Consider the following 25,651-nt stretch of genomic DNA (forward strand, 5'->3'; position numbering starts at 1 on the left):
ACCTAAGTGTGGATAAATATGGAGAAATTATAAATTCTACCAAAAAGATGAAAGCCATGAGAAAGGTATAACATCAACACGTGCTTTAGAAACTCTCTAAATGGAGATTCTGGTTTTAAAGTAATTTGAGCAGAATGTACAGCCTAAAAAAATATAATGTAACTCACAACCTCATCATTACAGTAGAGGAATTCTTTGTCACACTTCTAGGAATGAGCACTAGAAAAAAATTGTACTCTGGAACAAAAGATACTATAACATTTCAGAGTGCCCTATGCTTCCCTGTGCATTTCTGAATTAACGGTATGACTGAGGGAAGTCAGCCAGAAGGAGAGCACCTGCGGACTCAGAATCTCCTAGATGTGCGAAGTGAGAAGAAGACAAGGGCCATGTCAAAATGAGGCATTCACTGTCTGCGTGGAGGCCATCAGACAAAGCCAGCTAGCATCCAGAGCACACAACTTACTCTCATGCTTTGTGCATTTGGAAAGAGAAATCACAACTGGAAACCTGTCTAAATGTTACTTCTCAGCAACGGTATGATCTTGGAAAGAATCGATGGGAAAGCATATCATGAAAAGGAAATCTAGAAGCAAAGAAGTAGAGCCCCAAGGAGAATTGAAATGTTTTCCAATCGGTAATTGGTAAAGTCTGAGTACTAATAGATTTGTTTTAAAAGGGAAAGCAATTCCATAAACTCATGTCATGTTGAAGCTGAAAACTTAAAGATGCATTCATTTAGTTCCTCCTTCCCTCCTTCAACAGTGGATGTTTGAGATCACCATAAATGGCCTTCATAGACCAATCTACAGATAAGTGACTTTTTAGCCTCCTTCAGGGTAAATGTCTCTATGACATCCTTTGCATTCTAATTGGTGTTACTAAACTCCAAGGAATTTCCCACTGATCAGTAAAGCTTTTTCTTAGAAGTAAACTAAAGCTGATTAGCTTCAGCTTCTACTGGACTCCATATGAGAGACTCCTTACAAAAAGAGACAAAGTATGAACCCAGTTTTCTTTTGTGTTTATTTCTAATCCTTCCGGGGGGTTCAAATGAGGCCTCAATAACCACTGTAACGCAGGTGTTTTGTCTGGGAAGCTTGAAGAACTCGGAAGTGACTGTGCTTCTCCCACTCTCAGTTCAAGTACAGTATTCTGGTCCTGGCAGCACAGAAGCAGCAGGTGTGTGCTGAGGAACAGCTGGCTACCAGTCCTGGCCAGAGAAGAAGCTTCTTCACAACAGTAGGACGTTTCAGTATCACTTAACCTGTCCAAGAGAACCTATTTTTGTTCATATCCATGCCCTGGTAGTAGAGTTCAAATTTATTTTGGGTTTGCTGATGACCATACCATCAAGAGGATGTCAGTGCAGGAAGCCAAGAAGCTACCATCTGTGCAGTGTTTTTATCTCAAGAATTGTTTAGAAGGCTGATTACTCAGTTAGCTGTACCTCTTGATCTTCTAGTGTTACACTGAGAAAGATGACTAACACTTTCTTGAAAGTCACTTTGCTTTTAATAACCCATATAATTCCGTCAATCTATGGTAGGGGGTCAAAGGATTGTCCAAATTGCACTATTAAGTATCGACCCCACGATGCTTTATATGTGGTAGGGACACCATGAATGATCATTCCTAGTGAACAGAAAGTTGCTCTCCAGAGTGATGTGCTGGCAAACTTTAACAACCAGCTATCTAAGGATAAACTACCTGATTTGTAGCATTTGCTGATTTCCATAGCAGAATATTAAGAAGAACTTTATAAATTCAAAAATTTAGATGAAATGGAGAAAATCTATAAAAGGCAAAAATGACTAAAACTAACTCAAGAAAAAATAGAAAACCTGAAACCTCTATATCTATTAAAGAAATTGAATTCACAATTAAATCTTCTCACAAGAAAACTTGTAAGTCCAGATGATGCCACTGGAGAAGTATATCAAGTAGGTAAGGAAGAAATAATACCAACCTTGCACAAAGTCCTTCACAAAATAGAGGAGAGAACACTTCCCACTTTATTTTTTGAGGCCAGCATTATCCTGTTACCAATATTAGAAAATGACATTATGAGAAAAAAAAAACTAACTAGACGTTGATATACTTTATGAATAAAGATGGAAAAAATTCCTTAAAATATCAGCAAGTCGAATCCAATAATATATAAAATATTATAAAATAAAATATTAAAAAATAAAATAAAATAATTAAATTTAAAAAGATCATCATAATGACCAGGAATTAAAGGTTGGTTTAACATTAAAAATCAATTGCAATCATTCATCATATTAACAGAATAAAGGAGAAAAAAATATATGGTCACCTGAAGATATGCAGCAAAACTATCTGAAAAAATTCAGCACTCATTCATTATATACATAAATTAAGAATAGGAGAGGGCTTCCCTGGTGGCGCAGTGGTTGAGAGTCTGCCTGCCGATGCAGGGGACATGGGTTCGTGCCCCGGTCTGGAAAGATCCCACATGCCACAGAGCGGCTGGGCCCGTGAGCCATGGCCGTTGAGCCTACGCGTCTGGAGCCTGTGCTCCGCAATGGGAGAGGCCACAACAGTGAGAGGCCCACATACCGCAAAAAAAAAAAAAAAAAAAGAATAGGAGAGATTTTCCTCAACTTGATAAAAGACACCTAAGAAAGACCTGCAATTAATATTAAATTGAAATTTTGAGAAACTGAACACTTTCCCTAAGTAGGGAAGAAGACAAAGATGCTCACTCTTCATCACTTCTGGTCAACATTGTGCAATAAGAAAAGAAAAAGAACTAAAAGGCATACAGATTGTAGAGAAAGAAGAAAAACTGTCTTCATTTGTAGATCGTGTACATATAAAAACCAAAAATAATTTATAACATAACCACTCAAATGACTAAGTGAATTTAGCAAAGATACAGGATACCATGTCAATATACAAAAAAATCATTTGTGTTTTCATATGCTAGCAAACAAAGAATGTAAAAAAAAATTTTATGCTATCTACAATAGCAGAAAAAACATAAAATGCTTAGTGGTAGACTTAAAATATGTGCAAGAGCTGTCACTGAAGATTATGAACATTGAGAAATTAAAGATCTTAATAAATGGAGACAAATTATGTTCATAGGTTAGAAGACTCAATATTGTTAAAATGTCTTTTCTCCTCATATTGAATATATTGATTCAGTACAGTCATAATCAGAATTCTAGGGGGATGTTTTTGTAGAAATTCACAAGCTGAGATTCTAAAATTTAAATGACAATGCCAGGGACTTAAAATAGCCAAAACAATGTTGGAAAAGAAGAGTAGAAGCATATGGTAAGCAGGAATCTAAGACGGCCCAAAGATTCTGCCCCCTACTACACAGGCCTGTATAATCCCCTCCCCTTGAGTATGGGAGGGGACTTGTGACTGTGATGGGATGTTGCTGTCATGATTAAATTACACTATGTGGCAAAGGTAAAGGGATTCTACTGATGGCTCCATCCAGGATTGAAACGGTCTCATGCCTGTGTGTGGACACCCAGGCCACCTGTAAAACTTTGGTTCTCATCCTACAGGAATAAATACCCCTTAACCATCTCTCTGGTCAAGGGATACAAACATTTATTGCACAGTCAGTCTTCCAGGGTCAGACCCGAGAAGGAGACCCACACAGGCCCTGAGGCATACTTGTGTCTACTTAGGCAGGAAATTCCAGGGTCTTGGTTTCCCAGGATGTGATTTAGAAGGGGAGGGGGTGCAGGCTTTGGGTAGACCAGCCACTTGGACCTGGGATTGCCTCACTCCATGGCGAGGGAGGAGGTTCCAGGTGGCTGGAGCAGAGCCTTCCAAAGCAGGACATCTCAAACGTTTATGTGCATAGGAATGACCTCAGGATCTTATTAAAATACAGGGTCAGAACCTATCAGGCTGGGCCCTAGCATTCTGCACATCTAACAAGCTCTCAGGTGGCACGGGTGCTGCTGACCCATGGGACCACACTTTGCGTAACAAGACTGTAAAGCATGGAGCCCACCCAGGTCTGAGGGCAGGGAACACTGATACTCAATACACATGAAGTTAGTAGTGGAATGAACAAACCCAAATTGTGCATAATTCAAAAATTATTTGTTGTACTTGGAAAGATCCTGACGATAGTTAACCTTAAGCTAATAATAGATGTTTTTTTCTTTTTTCCTCTTGTGCATTTATCCACTGAGTGAAAATAGTTGCCCCAAAAGCAGGATAAATAACTGGGGACCCTAATCTGGTATTAAAACTACGTGTGTTATCTACAGTTGCCTATTGTAATTATCATTCAATGTGTTTTATGAATCAGTGAATGTTCATAACATCCTGGGTTTTAAGGGTGAATTTTTTTTCAGGCTAAGACTATCCGTGTGATAACTGACGTACTTCTAAAAGAACTTTCGAATCCTTCTGATTACTAGCCTTGAGCTATAAACACTAGGAGTTTTATAAAAAGTGGCAATAAAATATATATTATTAATAAAATGTCAGGGCATGGATGACTTACAAGAAATGAGATAAAATTGTTTCTGTTTAACATTCATGCCACATTTTATCATTCCGTAGTATTTATTATTTTGACACATAACTCTGAAGAGACTATGAGACCTCCCTGTGGGATTGTTCATTCCCTTTTCTATGCTACATTTATAGACTATTTAAAAAAGCATTCATTTTTTTTTTAAAAATTCTATGGTGAAGGTTAAAGGCTTGGGCCATTCATTTCTTTATTTTATCTGAGCTTCTTCTCTCCCCATTAGTTTGAGGAAAGATAAGATAATAAATTGAGTACTCTCCTCACTTTTTTTGATGATGTTGCTGATGGGTCAAAATAAACCTCTGGAATCCAGATGAATTTATGAGTTATTCATAAATTAGGAATCTTCCTTAACTCTTCGTACACTCTGCTTCTCAGTGTCGCTAAAGCCCCCACTTAGGCTGTATAAATTAATACATTTGCTGGAATTGTGACTTTGGGACATTTTATAGCAGTGATTTCAATGTTGTGAGTGGTGAAATAGAAACTTGAGAACGTGAAGATTAATTTAAACCACATGATGGGTTCAAGGAAAATACACTACAGCTTCTTGAATATGTTCTAACTCTGTACAGTGGGGAATGGGATCCAAAAAACCACCAATGAACTTTTAAACCCTCTTGAGAGGAATCAAACCAACACACTTAGCCCTGGAAGGGAGCTGTTCCAGATGACAGAGAGACCATCTCTCTCTCCCTCACAAACAGAGCCCTTCGCCTGAGAGAACACAGTTGGGAGATCGAGGAAAGAGGAGGGACCCCAACAGTTACCACTAATGGGATGAAGTTAGAACAATCTTTGCAGTTATTAGCTGGCTTACTGATTTGTCTTTCATTATAAATTATAGTTTTGTTGGGTTCTTTAAACAATAGATAACCAACAAATTGTATGCTGTAGACAGTTGGTGCCTTTGAAATAAAGGATCTCTTTTTCCCTTCCAGTTCGTTGTAGCGGTGTTCTGGATCATTTATGCCTATGACAGAGAGATGATTTACCCGAAGTTGCTTGATAATTTTATCCCAGGGTGGCTGAATCATGGAATGGTAAGTGGACTAAAACAAATGATTTCCTTTTATTTAAAAAAAAATCTACTAAAGAGCTGTTTTCGGGCTTCCCTGGTGGCGCAGTGGTTGAGAGTCCGCCTGCTGATGCAGGGGACACGGGTTCGTGCCCCGGTCTGGGAGGATCCCACATGCCGCGGAGCGGCTGGGCCCGTGAGCCATGGCCGCTGAGCCTGCGCGTCCGGAGCCTGTACTCCGCAACGGAGAGGCCACAACAGTGAGAGGCCCGCATACCGCAAAAAAAAATAAATAAATAAAGAGCTGTTTTCTAATTTAGGCTGTCCACAGAATCTACCTAAATAGCTGTGAAATGAAAATTATAATTAGAGAGTACAGTTAGAGAAGAAAATTGAACATAAATAAAAAATATCTTCTCATGAAGTTGAGTCACTATTAAAACTACTTAGTAGATGAATCCATAGTTTATAAGAGGTGTCAGTGGTGTTCGGTGTAATACAATTGGCTCACTCCAGGACGGATTTAATTTTTGGGCCATTCAAAGGCTTGTCCCCTGTTGGAGACTAAGGATTGATTCCCACCTGCACCACTATGGACACCCAATGCCTCCTCCACTTCACATCAGTGAGATCGTGTTGAAAGTAACCAGTGTTCTTGGAGAATTTCCCCTGGAGGAGAGGCAGGGCTGTTACTTTCCCTGGGAGAGTCACTACAGACGTTGGAGGTGTCCTTAGCAGTGGTTCTCCACCTTGTCAGGGTCTGCCCATCCCAGGGTATTTGCTTGCAGCTGCGAGGTCTTTTCCTTCTTCTCAGTCTAATTCTTTCGGATGCTTTAGCAATGATGTTACCTTCACAAGTTTCAAATCAAATACTTTGGCTGGTTTGCACATTGCTTGACAAGATTTGAGGGTATATTTTCTGCAGAGAAATTTTGTGTCGTCTTCCCTTTCCATCTCTGGAATTGAGCACTGTTTTGTTATTAACTAAGAAGCCTGCATTTTTTGGTTACGTCAATTTTTAGAATGTGTCCCTGGGTGCTCCTAGTGAAAAGGGCAACCCATGACAGAAATTATAGGGGAATGAAGAACTGGAAATCATGCATCTGAGGTCCAAAGTAAGTGTTTCCCTTCTGCCCCCAATTTTGGTATATTTTAAGAAAATGCTGTGTAGTAACAAACAAACATTATTGTACTGAGGGGCATTGATTCAAACTTTTGTAAGCCAACCCCTCAAAAATAGCACATCTCAGAGAACTGGAATTTTCCTTGAGTCCAATTAGAGCCACACTGTAGAATGATTAACATGGCACCTCAGGTCTAGTTACAAACATATCTGTTGGGTCTTGTCAATTAAATTTAACCAGGAGCCTGACATGGTTACTCTGCCTCTCTCCAACTTTTTGCTTTTCTTGAATGTGGAAGTGCTTTCATAACTCCCAAGTCTTTGCAATCCTCTGCCCCCAATGCCCTTCCCATTCTTCACTGGGAAACTCTTGCTTATCCTGCCAGCTTTTATACTGTCTTCTTCATGGAGCCTTTCCCCACTTTTACAAGTCAAGTTTGCTCTGCTGTTAGCTGTGCTGGCCCCACACTTTCATATCTCCATGGTACATGTCCACAAAAGTGTTATACAGCTAGTGCAAAATGGCAGCCTTCGAATCCTGCGTCTCTGCCCAGCCACCTGGCATATAGGAAGAGCAGTACATAATCATTAGATTGATGACTAATGCAGTACAGCCAGTCCCCATAATTCTCTGCCAGTCAATACTAATAACTACTATTTTTCAATAACCTACTGTGTGCCAGGCTATATAATTTAATTTTCATAGTGGTTCTATGAACAAGAAATTATTATCCCTTTTACAGATGAAGAAACTGAGGCTTAGAAGGTTTCTGACACCAGAAGGGCCTTAGCTGAGAACAAATGATTATATCATGTGCTATAGAAGAAGAGTCCTGGGCAATCTGGCCTGTTGTCTACATCCCTAAACTGTACAGTGTTACCTTCTGGTTAGAGAATAAATCACAATCTTTGCAGATCCTGGCACCATCTAATGTTGCGAATGAATGGTTTATTAAGTTTGTATGAAGTTATTAGAACTTCAGCTGGACGCTCCTAATTTTCCCTTGATTCACTTTGATGGGTTAAAATTCTCACTCTTGGAGAAAAACACTACTTAGAAATGCAAGGAGGATTTGAGTGACAGAAATATTTAGGAAAGGGAAAAATAAATTAACGAACATGTCAAGTCCTCTCAGATAATATGAGCTCAATAGGTTTCTTTCCCAATGAATTTTGTCTTAGAAAAGCTGAATGACCATTTCTTGGCTTTTTTTCATGTTCCAATTCATGGTTCCAGAATTACCAACAAAGAAGTTGCATTTGATGGCTGAGGAATATTTTGCAATATTAAACAATTTACATTACTCTAAATATGTATATGTGAAACTTTAAATACATCATGCATAAAACATGGTGCTGATGCTTTGGACTGGCAATTAAAATACAAACATTAAATGCTAGAATCATGAATAATTTAATCTTTATAAAAATGTGTAATATGATTTATGAAACATCAAAAAATTAAATCAGCATTTTCAGCTTTTTTAAAATTGTATTTAATTAATTATAGTTTGTATTTGCCTTTAATTTTAATAGCTTTTTAAATAGCTTTTGATATCTAATTTTAAAGTATGAAAATAATTCATTAAAATTTTTAAAGTATGAGTTTTAAAGTATGAAAAGTATGAAATTTTAAAGTATGAAAATAATTCATTAAAATTTTTACATTTATTTAATGTTCATATTTTGATGAAAACACTCAAGTTGTATACACTTTAATTATAATTACATTTTATTTTTAATCGATATTTTAGATTAATACTGTTAGTAGAGCTCCAGTTTTGTAAGAATTTCCATTATAAAAACATATTTAGTGAATTTGCTGAAATGAAGGCAAGAAAATAAAATTTTGGATATTTATATTATGCTAAATATCTATATCTGTAATTTATAAATTTTACTAATCATCCAATCTTATTTTTTTATTTTGTTTTACAAAAATATATCTAAGAATGTAGGAGGATAGAACATATTTTATTTAATACTGTCTAGTTTAATTTGTAACCGTCAAATATTTCTGCAAATGGTTTATGGCTCTCTAGGCCTGCTCACTATTATTGCCTGCTTAGATCTTTATAACTACAAGAATTCCAAGAGAGAATGTACTCTGTTCTTACATATAGAATCATATTCATTGTTTGAAGGATCTCAACATAATTTCTAGGGATCCAGAGCCCTGAACCACAGAACTGAGATGCAGTGTATAAGTCTATCATGACACCATTTCAGGAGAATCATCAAGTCAGTCTTGAATTTGCAGCATTCAAACAGGCATAAGAGAAAACTTACAGGGTCTGAAATCCACAGGGGTTTCAATTTTGATTTACACTAAAGTTGCCAAAAGTTAGACATGATTATAACTAAAGGAAAATATCCTATCTCTTTCTTTCCATGTCTTCCTCTTTTCTCTCAGCAAGCAATCCTAGAATTTATTTGCAGAAGAGAAGAGGAAATGGGTGAATAAAAGGGTAATACACCCTTGCTCTGTAAACACTAGGTTATCTCCAGCCTCCATTAAAATAGCACACACCCACACACCCTCCACACAAAGAATTTTAATTTATTACAACCAAAAATACAAACATATAAAGTATAGCACATTTATTTGTTTGTTTATTTATTTATTTGATTTTGGCTGCATTGGGTCTTCACTGCTGCGCACGGGCTTTCTCTAGTTGCGGCGAGCGGGGGCTACTCTTCGTTGCGGTGCACGAGCATCTCATTGTGATGGCTTCTCTTGTTGCAGAGCACAGGCTCTAGGCGCAAGAGCTTCAGCAATTGTGGCACGCAGGCTCAGTAGCTGTGGCTCGTGGGCTCTAAAGTGCAGGCTCAATAGTTGTGGTGTACAGGCTTAGTTGCTCCGTGGCATGTGGGATCTTCCCAGACCAGGGCTCGAAACCCATGTCCCCTGCATTGGCAGGTGGATTCTTAAACACTGCACCACCAGGGAAGCCCCAGTATAGCACATTTAAATGGAGTCAGTTCAATATCCAAAATCAAAAATTGTTCTGTCCTTGAAACCCTATTTATCTTTGTATTCCCAGCAATTCAAACAGCATACATGCCCATTAGGTATTCACTAAGTGTTGATAATGTAAAGGATGTTTGTGTAATTGCTTTTGAAACTTAGAAGAATGTCAAGTTTACATTTATTTCTTTCTATCACCTTTTATTCTCAGTCCACTGATAATCAGACAAAAGAAAAACAGAAGTGATATCAGCAAATGAATCAGAGTTTCCAAAATGTAATGAGAGTGGTCACAGATAGTTGTGGTAGGATTCTGCATGGCTGCCACATACGCGGGCTGAGCTTTGGTTTAATTCAATCTAGCAAACATTTTTTGAAAACCCACCACATGCAAAGCACCCTGGTAGGGACTGTGTAGTTACAGGATGAGAAAAACACATGCAGTTTTAAAGGATGGGAAGGGCATGTTTGAAGTGGATGAAGGTAAGTAAGAAAACAGTTTCCCAGACCAACAGAGTACCCCCAACAGACTGTGTTCACTTGGGCAAGGAGAAGCACTGTTGTTACTCTGGCTTGTTTCTTAGTTGCAAAAGTAGAACTGTGAACATTTCTCTTCTGCTGATTATAATTTTAAAGCATTGTCAATGGAGTAAATACACTTTAAAAGCAATAAGTAAATAAATATTTAAACTCTAGAAGGATTGCAGACTCTCAGTGATGCCATAACAGGAAAAAACCAACAAGACAGCCTCAGCTTATTGAAGACCCAATTAATGTTTATAAAGTGCTTTTGAGAATGCCAAGCACGGCAGAAGGTTAGGATATTATTATTATCCCACAGATCTTTAAGCAGACATGACCTCGATGTTCTTATAATCACAACAGGAGTTATTCATTCCCCATATAATTTATCAGGAGACAAAAAAATAAATCCCACCTCTCATCATGCTTGATTTGTCAGTTGTTCTTGTTATATGTAACTGATCCTCAAGAGCACCTTAATTTAGGCAAATGTTTATTCTGTTCAATATTACTTTGACATTTGGTAATTACTAAAGTTTTTGTACATCTGTCTTTCCCAGAAAAGAAAGCATTAAATACTGCTTGGATGATCATTGGTTTTGCAGGAACTCAAATTTGACGTTATTCTTTTGGTAAATAATACAACTTATAGAAAGTTTCCTTTTCTGGGATAAAAAGATTATGCATTTCATGACCCATGGAGTCTGCCACCCTGATATTGGATATTTCATAGAATAAGTTGTTGGTTGAAAGAAGACCTTCTTTTTCATATAAAAAAACTACTTTTCACAACATATTCTAAAGTAACTAAAAGATATCTGAAAATTTTCAAAAATAAAAGTAAGACTGGAACAGAGGTCAGAAATTTCTTGGGAACTTCTTTCTAAGGCTCCCAATGGACCTCTCAAAGAAAACAAATAAGACCCCAAAGAACAAGAAGGAGAGCTACATCCACAGTGAGGCAGATACTTTCAGAATTATTGAATACTGTTCTCGTCTGTAAGCTTTTTTCGTGTCAAATTTTACTGATTTTAGCTTCTTCCATTGTGAATTTTCATTTGTGATCATTAGTTCTACCAAGCCCCATTCTCCTGTGTTAGATATTGCCCGTCTAAAGTTTGACATGAAGATTTGATTATTCTGTCTCTTTTAAATCAGTAATGGATTTTAAGGTGTTTTAGCTTTTGTCAATTTTCTTTCTTATTTATTATTTCAACTGGAAATATTGTAAATTGAGAAAATGCATTCTTTTTTTTTTTTTTTTTTTATGGCTGTGTTGGCTCTTCATTTCTGTGCAAGGGCTTTATCTACCTGTGGCAAGTGGGGGCCACTCCTCACCGCGCTGCGCAGGCCTCTCACTATCGCGGCCTCTCTTGTTGCGGAGCACAGGCTCCAGACGCGCAGGCTCAGTAATTGTGGCTCACGGGGCTAGTTGCTCCGCGGCATGTGGGATCTTCCCAGACCAGGGCTCGAACCCGTGTCCCCTGCATCGGCAGGCAGATTCTCAACCACTGCGCCACCAGGGAAGCCCGAGAAAATGTATTCTTTTAAATGATGTTTGAGAAACCTTTGAACAAGTTTGTGAGGCAGAGACGAAGAGGGTTTTCTGGTTCCACATATGAGGAGCTTGGAAGTTGCAACTCCATCATAACAGGTAAAAAGCTAAACAGATTGAAAAAATCAACAACTCTTCTTGGATCCATATGAGAAGGGAGAACATAGAGCAAACCACTGCCCCAAGGTTAGACAGACAGACAAGCAAATACAGAGAATTACAACTAAACTGGAGCAGAGTCTCCTGAGCAGAAACCACTGTGGGAACCAGCACCCAGGGAGGGAAACCTGAATGGTAATCGACGGATTACTGGAGGCTCAGAGAGGACAGCGCGAGAGTGAGAAAGTCCAGGGTGGCCCAGGCATAGAGAGGTTCCCACAATATTGTGAGATTTACCTGCAGGAGCTCAACCAGATTCCCACAATAAGCTTCAGAGAAACATCCCCTCATGCTTCCAGCACAGGGAAGAGAAAAGGAACCATTGTGAGATATATCAGAACACTCAGCTCTTAACAAAGCCTGACCTTAATGGAAACTAGTTAACCAGAATCTAACCTGCTGAAGTATCATCAGAGCCTAATTGACCTGGGAGGAGGGACATACCCAACTCCAGTTGGCTCTAGCCTTCCTGTCCTACCTGAGGGGAAAAAAAACCCCAAGAAACACTTGGGAAGTTCATAGTCCAGAGGCACAGTCTCACTAAAAGACTGAGTCCTAATCATAGGACTGTAGAACACTTTTCCTCCTCTGACACCTCACCACCATATTACTAAAGGCCTTTTACAGCAGTTCCTTTTACTCAGTACATCATGTCCGGCTATCAAAAAAAAAATCACAAGGCATACCAAAGACAACAAACACAATTAGAAGAGATAGAGCAAGCATCAGAACCAGACATGGCAGGGATGTTGGAATTCTCAGACTGGGAATTTAGAACAACTATGGTTAATATGCTAAGGGATAAAGTAGGCATCATGCAAGAACAGATGGGCAATGCAAGCAGAGAGATGAAAATCCTAGGAAAGAACCAAAAAGAAATGCTAGCAATAAAAAACACTGTAACAGAAATAAAGAATGCCTTTGGTGGGCTTATTAGTAGACTAGACACAGCTGAGGAAAGACTCTCTGAGCTAGAAAATATGTCAATAGAATCCTCAAAAACCAAAAGGCAAAAAGAACAAAGACTGAAAAAGCAGACCAGACATCCAAGAACTATGGGATAACTACTGAAGGTGTAACAGATGCATGATGGGATTACCAGAAGGAGAAGAAGGAGAAAGAAACAGAAGAAATATGACTGAGAATTTCCCTCAGATTAATTTTAGACCTTAAACCACAAATCCAGGAAGCTCAGCGGACACCAAACAGGATAAATGCCAAAACAAAACAAAGAAAAAACCCTACGCCTAGGCGTATCACTTTTAAACTACAGAAAATCAAAGGTAAAGAAAAAGTCCTGAAAGTAGCAAGAAAGAAGAGGAGGAGATAGAGAGGCTAGGATGGGGAAGGGGAAAAGATAGGGAGAAGAGAAAAGGAAGGGAGGGAACATCATGGGTGAGAAGAGAAATGGCCACAACAAGGAGGGAGATCAGATAGGAGATCAGAAAGAGGAAGACGGGGTGGGGGGGAGGGAGGAAAGGGAATTAAAAATGTCCTAGGGTAAAGAAGGCACAATGTCACGGCCAAACCACACAGTTTTAAATACCATATCTCCTTCATAGCTTCTTGAGCTTTGGGGATTAATTTTTCTCTCTTCAGTGCCTGGCATAGTCCTTGGCATAGTATAGGTACTCAATAATCATTTGATGAATCAGTAGATGTTAGTAGATTGAGCTGGCCTCCTTTCTGTTCCTTGAACCCACCAAGCACTCTGCTTGTCTTGGAATGCTCTCCACCAGAGATCTGCTTAACTCACTTCTTCACCCCCCCCTCAAATCCTTGCTCAATGGCACTTTCTCAGTAAGGCTTATGCTGAGTAGCCTATTAGGTACTGAAGCCACCCCATCCCACCAGAATCCCCTTACCTTGCTCCTTATCCCCCTCATGGCACTTACTGTCTTTGACATATTATATGCTTTTATATATATGTTGTGTTTAGAGCTTATTGTCCATCTTCTTCTTCTAGAATTTAATTTCCATAAAGGCAGGGATCTTTGTTTTAGTGACTGATTTATCCCTAGCACCTGGAACAGTACCTAATTTATTGCATGAATGAATCAACTTTATCAATATTCTATGTCCACATTTTCTCTTGTTCTCTTTTATCCCACTCTTTCTCATTTCCCCTCCATAATTGTTGACAGAGAATGCAACCCCAAACCATTCACTTTTTCCCTAACTTGTATTTTACTTCACTTTTCAAATTCAGCTGCACTGCAGCCGAATCTTGCATTCATGGCCTGCTGTCCCCCCAGAGGGGCTTATTGGTTGTACATATATTGTTTCTCTTACCTGAAAAGGCCAGAATTGATGTCTGAAGAACACACCATGAGTCCTTGGAACATCTAAGAGCTACAGGCCAGATAAGTAATAGCCTGGATCAAATGTATTGAAAAGCTCTTCCATATATTGATTGTTTTATTTGGGTATTAGTTATTTTTTCTCTAGGGTAATAGCCAGATGGCTTTTTAAAGTAACTTCCTGCCATCACAAATTCCTTTGTAGAACTGATTTTCCATGCAAGGGTAGAATTCAAGGCTAATATTACTTGGCTTATACTCTGCCCTTTTTCTTGCTACATATAATAGATGAGCCGGCCCAGCAGAAGTGTGAGTTCATCAGAAGGTCTATAAATTATATTCAGATATTTTGGGGTCAGCAAAACCCAAAGAGTGGTTTACTCAAGTTTTTTTACCCCTAATCCTTAAATCCATAGATATTTCAAAGTAAACTTCATTCATATGTTTCCCATTCATCTGCCCTTAGCTCTTCATAGTTGGGGGACGGGTGGGGACAGGCAGGCAGGTGTTGTCCTGGGAACTGGCTTCCTTCTTCACTACCACAGACAGATCATTCATTAGCCACAGGCTTAACTCCTTGGCAGAAGTCCATCCCTATATCCTTTCCAGTTCCCTTTTAATTGAAGTTCCAACCACAGCAAGCATCAGTGATGGCTGCCAAAGAAAGTGAAGTGGGAAAAAAGCTGCATTTTCTGTCACAGAGGCACAGGATGCCAGAATCTTGGACTTGGGAAGTGACTCTAAAGATCATCTGGTCCATACACCATGTGATACTTAAATCACTTGAACAATATACTGGCAAATTCAGTCTCTGCTTGAGCATCCCTGATGATGGAGCTTCAGTAGTAGACCAAGACCATGGGGTCTTCAGCTTAGGAAAGACTCTCATAAGGAACTGAGTCTTCTGTTCTTTTTAAGTCCAAATCTGCCCAGTCAGTCCCTTCATCATTATTCAAGATTGAAACACCAGTCCTATTTGTTCTCCTCATGTTCTCTTCCAAAAGGGTCTCACTCTCCCTCATGACTTCAATCTCTGCCCTACAAGAGTTATTCCCAAGTCTGTACTTCCTGGTCCAGTGTCTCATAGGGCATCACACTCTGCATTTGACACAAGGACCTTGAGACAAACATATTGAAACAACCTCATTAACCCGTCCTCTAAATCTTGTAACCCCATCTTGCATCTCCATCTCAATGATGGCAAGATGCACCTAAAAGCTCCTTTTCACCAGACCCCTCAGAGTTAGTTGGCAAGCCATATCGTATATACCTCCAAAGTAGCTGTCGAGTCTGCCCCAGCCTCCTAACCTCCACCATCCTGGCTTTAGTTCAAGACCTCATCATCACTCAACTGCACTGAGGCAACAAGCTCAATTCATCTCTCTCCTCCCCACTGTGTCATCACCAGACCTCTCTCTGCACTGCTGCCTCAGTTACTTTTCTAGAAGAACTGAAGGTCTGATGCCCCCTTTCTGCATTTCTTTCTCAGACACCACCTAAGAGTGAAGTAGTCCAGAGGCTCCTCAGCATCGGAGTAGGTCTTCTCACTGCACTCATAACACTTTGTTTATATACCTATGTTTTCTCTCATCACATTGTTTGGTGACTGTTCAGTTACTTGCTTACTCCTCCAATTGACTATGAGGCTATAAAGGACAACAACATTTTTTATCCTTTTCTCCAAAACCTAGCATAGTGTCGGGGATTAAGTGCACACTCAGTAAACGTTTACTGAGGAAATGGTATACACGCCCTGCATCACACTCTCTCCCCTGACCAGGCTTCAGCTTGTCTAGATTTGTTTTTATACTTTCACATGGTTTGGCAAGTGCAATCGTCCTTGCTTGTTAGTGTTGTCCAAGCTTCCATTAACTTTTTTGGCAGCTTCACTGTTCTCTACACTAAAGCTTCCACATCATTCTTACCTGACCAGTGTGGTTAAGCTAAGATTTAACGTTGTTATTTTTGTTTTTCCACAAATTGCAGGACCCTAAGATGTATTCCTAGGGAATTCCAGCTTGTTAAATGCAGTGGGAATATGGGATGGGCTCTGGGGAAGCTGCAGGACTAAGAACTTGAGGATCATGGAATGGATATACTGGGGTTTAATAAAATGATGTATTCTTTGTTTTGAATTGCGGTGCCTAAGTTTGTGCCATTGAGTTGAAGCTGCTTTGGAGACAACACTCTGAGTAAAGTCAGTAACAACATAATTGATTTTTCAGAGCAGTAAATTATAACCACGTTGTAACTGTGCGTGGAGAGGATGGTTGATTCCTAAGGTCAAGACAGGTATTTAGATGAGGATGACATACGTGGTGGCAGACAGGAAGAGCAGGCAGCAGCAACTCGTACTGAAAATGATGTCCACTTGTCCAAGCTCACCCCGCTGGTGAGGGGACTAGCTGGGAGTAGAATGCTGAGCTGCCTGACCCCACGGCACTTACTCTACCGAGGGCCTCTCTCCATGGAGCTTTGACATCGAGTTAAAGAGATGTCTTTCAACATGAATTGTCATTATAGCTCACAAACATATTTCATCAAGACACTGGTCAACATTCCTGGCATTTTAAATTATTTTCCTTTTCATCTAAGCAAGAGTGATTTTTTTCCTATTGTTCTGCCATATCCGTATTCAGAGAAGGAGCTTGCACCTAATGATCTAATTAAGGTATGTTTTAACCTAAGTGCAAAGATTAGCCCTGATTGGTGGAAATGTTTCCCTTTAATGCAAACTCTTTCATCCTTATCAAATACATTAATTCATGTGATCTGGTAATAGATCTAATTATCTTATAGGTCCATGTGCTGCTGTTCACATTGCTACTATCTATACCTGTAGGGTAAAAAGATCGATGTTAATAAACATCCCTTTCTATAGGTCCTTGTTGCCATGACCGCACACACAGCAGAATGTCTTTTTTGCTCTATTCTCTTTCTCACACCAGGTTAACTCAAAAAAAGCCGCTCCGTTTCTCTATGCCACACTTCAAATAGATGCAGACCTGTGAGCCACCTAGAAAAGGGAACTGAACCAAGTGACCTCTGTAGTTTTCTCCAGTTTTATTATTCTGTGGAAACAGTTTAGTGTATGTGATTTAAGAGGCTAATCAGAATAGCATTCTCTGCTCAACAGTCTTTCTAAATTTCTCTGCCGAGTTCCACTAGTGGGGAATTTAAAGCTTGTTGTGGGAATTCATGAGGTTGTAGCCATGGAAGTACATAGTCCAGTGCCTGCCACATGGTAGGCCAAATAAATGTAAATCCTCTAAAGTAGGATGGGAAAAGATAAGGTAAGGTAAAATAAAATAAAGTAAATCCCTTAGCTAATGATTTCAACTTATCATCATATAGTAAGTAACAAATTAGTGTCAAACTCTGTCTAAAACTTCCAGGGAAGGTGCCCTGGTGGAAATCTTGTATTTGTAGCAACACGGAACTTGTATATACTACTAAGCTAAAAAGTTAATGAAATTCTTTAAAAGCCTATATAAAATGTAAAATATTTATCTTTGGACACAGACTTCAGATCTTCTTTATTTTTAAGCATTTGCCCTCAGTTGCACTTCTTGAAAAGAACTTTACTTAAACTCAGAATTTGACTGCTAATATTCACACATATGGCAAATATGAACTAATCAGACCACAGATATTTTGCTGCATTCCATGGTGTCTCATTTATTTGTTTAATTTGCAGCTATAGCAACTAGATTCCACCACTTCAGGCTTTCACACAGACCTACAGTCTGATTAGCTTGGTCAAAGTTTGGCACTCAGCACTGTTCTCAATTGAAGACATATGCACAAACTCACTTACCACATTTTTTAACCCGGTTTTCACACTGGGTAGAGATGTAATATTTGCATAAAAATATGAAAAGCCGCCGTCTGCAAGGATAGTAGGCAATTAAAAGATGCAGCAACCTCCTTTTCTGTAACATTTCAAATCTTAAAGTTTTCTTGGCATGCTTTTCTAAAGCCCATCTGACTCTGAAGCAGGCTGCCTCTCCACAGAAGGCTCACTCCAGCAATGACTAATGGATTGACCTGGTGCCATGCTAGTGCTGCTCCATGCATGCTGCTCTGCACAAGACGAGCATTTGGAAATGACCTTGAAACGAAGTTTTGCCAAGTTAGTGAAATATGGGCCTTCAAGGAGTGCCATTTCACCAGCCATTTCCAGAAGGGTATTCATCACATTGTCAAAACCCGGCCCCTTCATTTGGTATTGGTGCACCCTGAGTGTTTAGCATGCACAAGGAATGATGCTCCCTCTTGACTTTATTAGTTGCACTTTGTAACAGGTTGGAAAAATTAGGTAATGGTGAAAATTGTCTTCCCACTGCTGTTCCTCCTAGGTGTTTCCTTTTCAAACATTTGCTGAAGGAAGGGAAGATGCTCAAAGGATCCAACTGTAAGTGGGGAGGTGGGAGCTTAAAATGGAGGGTTAACTGCAAACAGGGGCGAAGATGCAGGTGGTGGATAAAGAAAGGACGGTAGGAAGAAGTAACTCTCTGTGCTTGAAAACTGCCCAGTTGATATGATTCCATTTCATCAGATTTAGACTCCAGGCAGGGAACGTTTCTTTTATCTCAGTATGCGCACCCATATAGTAATCTGTTGCAGTTGTTTAAAAATGTTCAGCGATGTTGACATCAGTTGTTGCTATATGGATTTCCGTTTTACTGAGTGGTGTGTTTTAAGTCAGTGCCCAATGCCTCCTTTTGATTGCACTTCTCATGCTGGTGAAGTTGGCTGACATTTCAGGCTCTGGATAATGAAGCTGTGCTTTAACCTTATTTGGAAGTCAGTGATCAGGCTGCTGGATTGGTATGACTTGGGAAGGTCCCCCTCAGCTTCCCCTCCTGTGACCTCGCTTTGACCAACATGGGACAGTTGCGACAGTCCAAGGTCAGGGCAGTCAAGGTGGGCTGTTGGAAGGACATTGGGGACCATGTCATTTCTCTTAATTCATTCTTAATTAATTCTCTTAATTCTTCATTATTTCTCTGAAGCCAGCTCTCAGATTTTTATGCAAAATCAGATTCTATACTTCTTTTTAAAAAAGAAGAAGAAAAGACCATTCAACCCCTCTAGAGTTCCCTGAGGAGACTGTAAAAGACCTCTGGCCAGTCTCATTTTTTAAATGCTGATAATCCTCCCTAAGTAATCCTGGGAAACATACATCTATAAGATCAGGGTAACACACTGTCAACAGCAACTTCCCAGAACATTCCTTGTTACTTCATCTGGGATTTTTCAATAAGTAATTTGATATTTCTGTGAGTGTAGACTGGACTCACTAAAATGATGGCATTTTTTCCTTATAAGCTCAAGCCTTCCAGACTCATCATTTTGTAGAGTTACATAAGTAAGCCATACAACAAAGCTAAAAGTCTAAATTATAGAATATAACTATTGCAACACACCTTGTATAGTGACTTATGTTAAAACCAGTAATGTATTTGCAAAACAGTTTTTGCCTGCAGCAATTTTATATTGAAATAAAGTTTGGTGATTTTTCATTAGATTTTACTAAGTGTCATATGCTAAATTATTTGCTTGTGAATTTTCTTTCTCCCCAGTTGCCTGTATTTGGAAAGTTTGCTTGAAAAGTTCTGGCATAGGAAACTCAGAAAGATTCCTTTATCTTATCCTGTTTTCTTTGTCTGTATTTAGGAAGATTTGCTTTAAATTGCAGTTACTACCTTTTTTTTTCCACTTTTCAATATTTTTAAATGGAGAACATAATTTGCCAAATAGCCCTCATTCCTAATATAAAGCCCTCTCATATTAACATGACTCATTTTTAGTATATTTCCTAAAACATCTCTCACTTCTTAAATGAAGTAAGAATGAAAAAATGAATAAAAGACTGAAGAAGAAAAGATAAAAGGAGAGGGAAATGCAGCAGGAAACATCACCCATAAGGAACACTGTGACTTCTGGTATTCAACATCATAGATCACAGACCATAGGGACCGAGAGCCAGAATAAAAAAGAGAAGGCCCAGGCCAAAGAGCTTTTGATCACCGAGAATCCTTGTGTCGCTGTTTTGCTGACTTCAGCACACAGAACTGCCTTTCTCCTCCTGATGATTTTATTTTTTTTTATTTTTTATTTTTTTGCGGTACGCGGGCCTCTCACTGTTGTGGCCTCTCCCGTTGTGGAGCACAGGCTCCGGACGCGCAGACTCAGCGGCCATGGCTCATGGGCCCAGCCGCTCCGAGGCATGTGGGATGCTCCCGGACCGGGGCACGAACCCACGTCCCCTGAATCGGCAGGCGGACTCTCAACCACTGCGCCACCAGGGAAGCCGCTGATGATATTTTTCATTTATCTTTTCAGTAAACATTTTAGATCTGAGGAAGCAGGGAGCTTATCACTATTCAATGTAAGTCAGACAACACCTTCACCTTTAATCTATATTCACAGTCTCACCATCCTATTTATTAGAATCATATGAGATTACTTATGTGTATGTGAATAGAATGTAAAGCATTTTCTTGTGAAAAATGTATTGATCTATTCTGCATTCCCCCATAGCTCCCTTCAACTGAACAGGGGCCTTCTCTCCAAAGGTGGGGACTTTCTCAACCTTTATTCTAACATGATGGCACTTTGTCTTCTTTTCTGTTGTGGCTTATCATTGCAAAGTCTCTCTCAAATGTCTTCTATGTACCTTCATATATATCTATACTAGAACACACAGTTAAAAGAACTATGATCCTGTATTGGTCAGGGTTCTCCAGAGAAACAGAATCAGTAGGATGTGTGTATAGAATAAGGAATTGACTCATGTAACTATGGAGGGTGAAAAGTCCCAAGATCTGAAGTCGACAAGCTGCAAACCCAGGAGAGCCAATTATATAGTTTCAGTCCAAGTCCAAAGGCTTGAGAACCAGAAGAGCTGATGGTGTAGGTTCTAGTCCAAGTCTGAGTCCAAAGGCAGGAGAAGACCAGTGTTTCAGCTAGAAGACAGTTAGGCAGAGAGAGCAAATTCTCCCTTACTCAGCCTTTTATTCTATTTAAGGCCTACAGTAGATTTGGAAGTAGCCGATCCCCATTGGGGAGGACAATCTGCTTTACTCAGCCTACTAATTCAAATGTTAATCTCATCCAGAAACACCTTCACAGACACACCCAGAATAATGTTTAACCAAATACCTGAGCACCCCGTGGTCCAGTCAAGTTGACCCATAAAATTAGCCATTACAGATCCCCATTGAAAACTCCTCTTTCCCTTTAAAAACAACTTCACTTTTAGAGGTCTTGAATAATGCTTTCTTCTTTCCATGCCGTTAAAATGCACTAATGTTGGTCAGCCAGGTTGGCTTAGGTCTCGTGCTCAGAGACCAACCAATGAATGCTGATCGATTCAATCTGCGATGGGACCCATGCACCATCTGTATTTTTTTTTTAATGCTCCTTCACATGGTTCTGAGGCACAGTCAAGTTTGAGAGCCCTTGAATTCATGGGTCTTTAGGATTCCTTGGGTTTTGAGGAAAGTGGTTGATGGAAGAACACAAAGAGAGAAGTCACCGTGGTGATGGCTGGGGCTGAGCTGAGTGGAGGGCACGGCAAAGAGACAAACCTGGGTAAACATGCATGACCAGGTCAACTTAACCATTATGCGTTGGTCACAAGGTGCCTCGGTTTCTACTGGGATAGAATCTGGCACCACCCCAAGATTCTAAGAAAAATGAATCAATATTAACATTACTTAGAAGATTAAAGGCATAATACATGTGTCAGTTATCATTAATCCTTGAAAATATTTATGGAGTTAAATGGTCTGTAACTAATTAGAGACGGCAGTTAACAGGGGATATGGGTTTCCTCTGAGTTATATGAAACAAAATATAAATCTTTTATATAACTCTATTTCCTACAGAATGGATTTTTACTTGTCAGTGGGATTTTTAAAGTTTTATTTTATTCTCTTGGATTTCACTCCTTTTCCATAAATCCTACAAGGAGAATTACAATGAGGTGAGTCACAGTCTTAACACTTTTTTGGAGCTTCTTCTGCCAATGCGGCTTAGAATATAGGGAATTTTTTTAAAACTGTGTTTGGGAAACATAGGAAGAGAAAAGGAGGGATGGAGGGAGGAAGGAGAAAAGGAAAGGTACAAAATATTTTACTTTAGATTACATTTTTTAACGCCATGGCATTATGAAGATGAAACTTTCATAGTATCTATCAGTACATTGTAGACCACCTGAAGTACAAATGGACCAGGTTTCAGAAGTTCATTCATGAGCTAGTCATTTAGAACTGAGAACATATTTTCACATAAAAATTTTGTTCTATAAGTGGTAATTCATTTTCGAGGCTAGCTCATAAACTCTCCTCATTCTGTTTTGAAGCTGATTGTGCACTTTCAGTGATAAATAGTAGACTGTCCTGTTGGAAACACATAGATCTAAAGAACATAAAAGCAATGAAATCAATAGCTGAGTTGCTTAACACTTTTCCCTTGAATGCTGGTGCTGGAGGGAAAGCATATTTAAATGGAGGAGCATGAGGATATTCAGAACATCTAATGTGGATATTTGAGAGCGCCTGTCAAGTGAGCAGAAACTGTTCTCTCTTGAGGGTCTCTGCATCCCCGTGTACACCTCAAGCTACTCACCAGAAAGCAGCACGCTTAGACCATATTAGTAAGTTCTCACTAAAAACGCCTTCTTTCCTTCCTGCAATAAATATTGGTGGAGCACATACTTGTGCAGTGTGCTCCTTACCCCTTATGCCAGAAGAAAAAACAGGAAGTACCTCTCTGCCTGTGGAGCTTGCAATCTAGTGAGAGAGACAATCAAACAATTTTACAAATAGACAACTTATGATTCATCCATTTTTATAAAGAATTATATATGAGCATTAAAGTCCATACATATTTATTAGGAATATGACTCATATAGGGTGCACCTGGGGGTGGGGGACACAAGTCTTTGTTAAATACTTGCCGTGGCCAGCCACTGACTTGAGCGATCTCATTTCACCCTCAGAGTGACCCTGGCGGGCAGGGATCATTATCGCCATTTCTGAGATTCAGAGAAGTTAATGTGTCAAAGAGGGTAGGACACTGCAGTCTAGCCTGGTTGTAAACCAAGCCTGTCTGACTCCAGGCACTTTTCTGTCAATCTCAGCTGCCTGTTCTGCAAAACGACTCTGAAGATATTTCCTATTATTCGACTCAGTATTTTTTTATGTAAGTATCCATGCAATAATCTCCTAGAATTTAATACTGGAAACAGTGCTGTCTCTCCTGGTGCTTCTCATTAATGGGAGATATTTCCGCTTCTCCTCTGATGCCACATTTCGTGTTCTCATGCCATAGCCAGCTGGTTTTCTCTCCTTTCCCAGTGTTTTTTTTTTCTTCTGATTCTTTATTTTGTGTTGATTTCCACTGCCCTGAGTGTTTTATATTGCAAGCTGCCTTGTCATTTTGAGAAATGGTTAGAATATACATTACACAAATAGAAAAGAAATAGTTATGACTTCCAGAATTCCTCACTGCTCTTTTTTTGTATCCTCCACATGACCTAGAATAGGGCCTTGCACTTAGGAGTGAGAAATGAGTGTTGACTGATTGTTCTGGCTATTTTAAAGAGGGTGAGGAAGTTGATGGCTCTGGCCATATATGTTAACTTCACCATAAGACTTACTATCCTTTTCCTTAATAGAGATTAATCTCTTGCATTGTCCTGTGTTTGTTACCCATAAATGGAATATAAAGGACAATGATCACAGCAAGCATATGTCACGCTCCCGCCTTCTGCTGTGCTAAGCAGTTTATAGATATTGTATACTTAATCCCAACCCTATCATTATTCCCATTTCACAAAAGGAGAAACTGAGGGCTAGAAAATTTAAGTGGTCAATGGGGAAGTAACCTTTTTCCTGGTAATTCAGCAAGAGATGGAAGAAAAGAGTGGGGAAAGAAAAAGGATTATATAAGAGAAATAAATTGCTTCAAGTATGATCAGTCAAATGCAAAAGAAGGCCGGGAAGATTTAGAAGGGAATTATTCTTCCCACCCATGCCCTGCTCTGTTGACCGAGAGGAGGAAGAAGTCGCATGCAAATGGCTATTTTTATATATGAGACAGTCTGTCATCAGGAGATCATAACTCAGTGGGAGGCTGACTTAGAAGTGTCTTTAATCCACATATTTATTTGGATAATTTCAAGTTATATAGTTTAATGTATGGACAGAAACCTAAAGGTCTTCTTTATCCTTCTGGGCTGGCCCTTACTTTCCTGTGGGTCCCCAGCCTGCTGTAACCTCAGGATCCCTGGAGAATCTGGATGTGTGCTCGATTCCTCTACCTCTTGGGTAGTGACCCCAACACACTTGTGGTCATTACTGCCCCGAGAGCAGTAGCTGAGGCTCTCAGTGCACCTCTGCGGCTCTTCATAGCAGAAGGACAAAGAAACACACTGGAAAGAGGGAGAAGCAGGGCCATCAGGCCTCCCCGAGGGAATTGAGGAATAGTCAGAGTAAGAGATGAACCCATTCATGGGTATTTGCTCAACTGAACACTCTTGTGCTTGGGAGTGTTCTGGGTACTGATTTTGTTCTTCTTGAGAAAGCACAGCCAATCATGGAAGAAAAATTAAAGCTCCAAGAGAGGATGGAGGAGGTGACCACTTTTCAGGAGCTGACATTGGAAGTAGATGCAATGATTCAGGGAGAATTTCCTTTCAGGCTGAGCTTCAGGAACTCAAAATAATTGGATATTTCTGGAAGTGAAGTCAAAGATATGGGCATAACTGGAGCTTTGGTTAGAGAAATAAACAGGGGCTCAGATCTGGGAAAGCCCTACATACCAAAAACTAGTTTCGGCTTTATCTCTTAGGAAACAAGAAGCAGGGCAAAGTTTTGCATGAGGACAATGATTTGATTTACACATGAGAGAGATGGGGGGAAAAAAGGAAGGGTGTCCGAGCTAGAGGAACAGCATACACAAAGGTGGGAAATACCACCGTATGTTGGACAAGCTGTGTGGAGAGTAATCTGAATGCAGAAAAGGTGTGAGGAGGTCGTGTCACTGGGAGGTCACCCAGGACCAGGCCAGACACACCCAGTGTCCTGGTGAAGGAGACTGAACTTGATCCTAATGGCTTTGGGGAGTGGCTGAAGGATTTCAGAGGGAGTGTGGAACCAGACAGTTATTTCCTTCTTCGGGAATGAGGGAGAAGAATTGACGGGGACAGACTGCATTTAGGAGGGAGGGGAAGAGGCTGAGGGTGGAGCCTTGGCCAATGCCCACACTACGGGGAGGAAGAACTGAGAAGGTGTCATCACAGGGGTGGGGGAGTAGCTGAGGGAGAACGGGAAGAGGAGCCAAGAGAGGAGAGTGCTTCCTGGATATTACAGGGCACTTCCAGAGATGACAGGTGGGCAGCATCCTGGGCCACACGGAGGTCTGATCAGACAAGGACAGCAAGCCGCACAGGTGCTG

The 25,651-nt window shown here is 39.9% G+C and overlaps 1 protein-coding gene across 5 annotated transcripts in view; it reads left to right on the forward strand.

Annotated features, from left to right (window-relative positions):
* AIG1 (androgen induced 1) overlaps positions 1 to 25,651 on the forward strand; it is a 241,464-nt gene that overhangs the window by 90,933 nt on the left and 124,880 nt on the right. For all 5 annotated transcript variants that reach the window (XM_081251379.1, XM_081251378.1, XM_081251380.1 and 2 more), the window contains exon 3: positions 5,479 to 5,580. In XM_081251379.1, the coding sequence (XP_081107505.1) occupies positions 5,479 to 5,580 (102 nt within the window). The remainder of the gene's footprint in view (positions 1 to 5,478; positions 5,581 to 25,651) is intronic.

The sequence above is a fragment of the Mesoplodon bidens genome (assembly GCF_964165515.1).
Source record: "Mesoplodon bidens genome assembly, chromosome: 12".
Lineage (NCBI taxonomy): Eukaryota > Metazoa > Chordata > Mammalia > Artiodactyla > Ziphiidae > Mesoplodon > Mesoplodon bidens.